Here is a 4,280-nt window from a genome sequence, read left to right on the forward strand (position 1 = left end):
GGTGGTAGACTAACTTCTAACGAAGAAGGATATAGAGTGATCCCGACTCCAAATTGCGTTGGAGTACTTGTTTGAGGATCTTCTACAATTTCTTCTATGGAAATCAGACCAGGTGGAAGGGGAAGACCGTCAGGTCCGTAAAATATTTTTGGTGCCGAAGAAGGTGTGAAATCGGCAGCGACAGATGTTTGAAGAGAAAGACTCTCCGAACTGGTTGTAGATGGAACTGGTTCGGTAACACGAGTGTTTACTCTCAGACTAGGATCAATATCACTGTCCTTCTGTGGCTACTGAACTTCTTCTGTAGAGGCAGGGATTCCAGAAATTTTTGGAGTAACCGGAGTCTCTGATGTCATTGGAACACTTGTTCTAACTTTAATAGGAGATTTGGAACCGGTTAAACAAGTTCATTTTTTCCGTACTGGTTTCGATTCCAGAGACAAAGACGGTTGACTCGTAAGCCTCCGCGAATGACGGGGTTTCAATTGACTTTCTTCCACGATTGCAGATTACTCGATCAACTAAAATAAAAGGGAAGTATGTTTCCGAATTGAATGAATTTTAGACGCTTTGACACAACTTGTTTTTTCAGATTTTAAGAGTCGAGAAAAAACAAAAGATGACTCTAGTCTCCTTCGATTTTTAATGAGCCTGAAGTGACAAGTGCTCAGATGGACCTTTTCCGTTAAGGAGTCTGAAAAGGAACAAAAGGGACTACTCTGGAAGTCTAGGTAGAGGGAGTACCAAACCAATCGCAAAACTGCATAATACTTTTTACGGTACGACAGTCAATCTTCCCGAATGTTGTGTTCAGTGCATTGCGATCGATAGGGCGGCAAACACGGTTTCCTATGGATAAAGGATTTAAGCCTATAGGGGTCTCCCAAAATATACTCGACGGTACGTGGGAGCACAAGTCCGTACTGGCAATTATCGTCTCAAAGTGGAGGAATCACCCAACCATCAGTGAGAACAACAGTTACCAGGCTTTACGATGCCGGAATACGTCTCTAGCCTAGACCTCTAAATGTTGTACGTTAAGTTCCAAAGCGTTGTTAGATTCATTGAATTTATTTTAAGTTGATCTTGCTTATGAAGTTTGCCTTTCGGGTTCACCACGAGATGTAGATGTAATTCCTAAAATGCAATCTAAAGATGATAAACAAACTTTTTATCTCTTTTGTGCAATGAAAATCCTAGCTACTAGGGAAAAGAAAGACAGAATCTTTTCACAAAGAGAAAAGAGCACACTGTAAATGAACTTTCCTAAATCAAGCCAAACAGACTGTCTATATGCAAATGCACATGCATGTATTTGTTTTTGGACTTTCTTAGTATATAGATGCTAAAAAGAAAGTTGATGCACAAATCTGAATTTCTTTTCAAGCGACAAATATAAACAAGCTTCTTTTCGAAATCAAAAAATAGAGATGATTACGACACCTTACGATTTTGAAATGAATACTTTTTTTTGACACTAGAAAATTGCAAATTCAGACCAAAAGCAATAGTAACAGGATAATCGACCATCAACAGCAATCAAACTTTCTCCTACGATCAAAATCGACACTTGCGACAGATTCAAATCAAAGGACGACAGTACGACTATGCTACTTTTGCAAAGGAAAACTGTAAATGACTCAACAAACACACAAAAACATCTACAGTTCTTTTGTACAAAGGAGGCAGAATAATAGCAAGGAAAAGGGGTTTTAAACAGACATATACTGATCACAGACAACAAATTCAGGAATAGAACTGGAAAGAATGAAGCACAGAAGCCACAGCTGCACAGAGCTAGTCTGATCAGTGCACCTGTAACACAGGGAATCTGAAATGCAGCGCAGGTTGTCCCTTCGGGAAGTGCGCTGAAATTCAAAATCTCTGAACAGTACCTGCGCTGGGCCAGAAACGACACTCTATCCGGGTTCTGGGTCGCAGTTTGCAGTTCAGTTCTTGGTTTTTGGCCGAGTAAAAAGCAATCAGTAATGCAACAATCAGGGGTAGATCTAAGGAGGATCTAAGAGCTATCACAAGGGCAATCAGATAGTTTGTGAATCAGCTGTTTAAATCATAAACAGATCCAGTGAATGGATTGAAGCAGCAGTTATCTACTTTGCATTTGTTATGGCAAATGTAGTTCGAATGCTACTTGTAAGTTTATGAAACAAACAACAAAGAATGATAAACAAACAAACTAATTATATCCCCAGCGGAGTCGCCATTTTGTTACAGGGAAAAGTGTCTATATAGAATTGCTCTATCCCACTAAGGTGTGATAGCTGCCTTAGAAACAAACAGAGAAAAACTACTTTTGTTTTTCCTTTATGAATTATAGATAGATAGGAACAGAAAGACCAACCTCTGTCTTGCGCTAATCCTTTGATTTGATCCCTCTCTCCTTTGATAGTCCTCAGCTACCTGCTCCCTTGCACGCCCAGCTTCACAAAGTACCTGTAAGATCACAGAAGCATAGCACTATACAAAGACATGGATCTATAATCATAAACAATCTAGGATCATATGTAAATTGACCATACAAATGTAACAAGCATCAATGATACAAAAGCATGGAGGAAAATTCAAATAGCTTTTATTGATAAACAAGAAAAGATCCAAGAGGAGTTACAACCAGTTGTTCTGACCCAGCATCAACCTCCCAGCAAAGAAGCCCCTCTTCACCTCAAACAAAGCATAGATCACCCAACAATCTGATGTTTGTCTCTAGAAACCAACAGCAATTCCTTACAATATGCAAAATTCCAGCCCCCGGATCTCTGGGATGAGGGATCCATATATAGATATATGTAAGGAGGATGAGTCAGCTTGTGATTTGATTAGTGTCTTCTCTTTGTCAGTTCTTGCTTCCACTTGGAGACTGAGGGCCTCTTACTCATCCTTGGTCAAATTCAGTGAGGCAAGTGTCACAGGAGAAGATTCCGGAAGCTTCCATTGCGTCTCCCCTCACGGAATGACACTGCCATTTGTCATTTCTCGCCCATTGCACCCCAAAGAAGGGTGTTTTGAAATGCAACGCACCCTCACAGTGCATTTGGGTGAGATGCAACGCACCTAACCAGTGGAGCAGCTGCAATGATCCTGTTTTGACCAATTCTGAGCAGTTTCTGGTGGAGAACTTCTGGGAGAAGCTGTAATCTGTTGACCTTGTTCCTTTAGGGGTTAGAACAACACTTTTAGGGACTTAGGAGCCCTTGGTTTATGGACATTTCATGCTTGGAGTTGTAGGGCACAAAAATGTCTATAACACCCAGCCATGGCCCCATCGGATTCGCACCAGGAGGCCCCCGATCCTCAAAAAGCATTCTCAAATCTGGTAAAGTCCCTCCCCCCACAACGTCCCAGGCCTGCAATCTCGAAATTTGTCAAGAAACTTGATGTGCTTCAGGAAGTTCAGCTTCCCCCATCTATCCCTCGCATGGCAGCACTCTCTCTTGCCAAGAAAGGACTAATAGGGCAATTTACAGGGTTTTGGCCATCGCCAAGAACAGTCCAAAGATGGGTGGAACGAAACTGGTCAGATAAGATCAAAGGGAAAATATCCATCCGATTTTGTGGAAAAGGGTATTTTACATCTCACTTTGAATCCAAAGAGGACAAGGATCTGATCTTCAGGAACAGGCCATACTTCATGGATTCAAGGGGGCTCTATCTTAATAAATGGACCACAGATTTCGATCCGGAACTAGACATCCCAAGTGTTGTTCCGGTCTGGGTCCGTCTCCCTCACCTTCCACTTCACTGCGGGGGTGATGAATCGGTTCGGGCCATAGGGAATGTTGTTGGCAAATACATTGATCGTAGTGAACCCAAGGACAACATGCATGCATACACAAGGATTTGTGTCGAAGTGGATCTAGGTCGAAGACTGCCGGAAGTGATAAAGTTGAAAGTGGACGAATGTAGTCATATCCAGCAGCTGGACTATGACCAGATTCCATTTAAATGCAAGGTGTGTCATGAATATGGGCACTTCGCTAATAGATTCACAAAATTTGTTAATGTAGACAACGATGAGCAAGATGGCCACTAGGAAACAGTCAAAAAGAAGAAATCAGCCCCCCCCCCAAGCCTTCTTTGGACTCTGAAATTCCCGGTTCCTCCGGTCTGCGTCCATCCTCCTCTTCTCCATCACCCACTGATCTCCATCCCCTTGATTCGCCTCTCCCTTCTTCTTCCAACCCTTTCTTTATCCTCTCAGCAGTAGACTCTGCCCGTGAGAATCCCCCCTCTGAGCCCCCTATCACCCTCCAGCCTTCATT

The 4,280-nt window shown here is 42.4% G+C and overlaps 1 protein-coding gene across 1 annotated transcript; it reads left to right on the plus strand.

Moving 5' to 3' along the window:
- The first annotated feature begins 3,274 nt into the window (after window positions 1–3,274).
- Window positions 3,275–4,051, plus strand: LOC149263033 (uncharacterized). The gene has a single exon (XM_089385708.1). The coding sequence runs from the start codon at window positions 3,275–3,277 to the stop codon at window positions 4,049–4,051; it is 777 nt and encodes a 258-aa protein (XP_089241834.1).
- The last annotated feature ends 229 nt before the right edge of the window (window positions 4,052–4,280 follow it).

Source organism: Pinus tabuliformis, chromosome 6 (assembly GCF_031772625.1).
Source record: "Pinus tabuliformis cultivar Carrire ecotype Pingquan chromosome 6, CPIR1, whole genome shotgun sequence".
NCBI lineage: Eukaryota > Viridiplantae > Streptophyta > Pinopsida > Pinales > Pinaceae > Pinus > Pinus tabuliformis.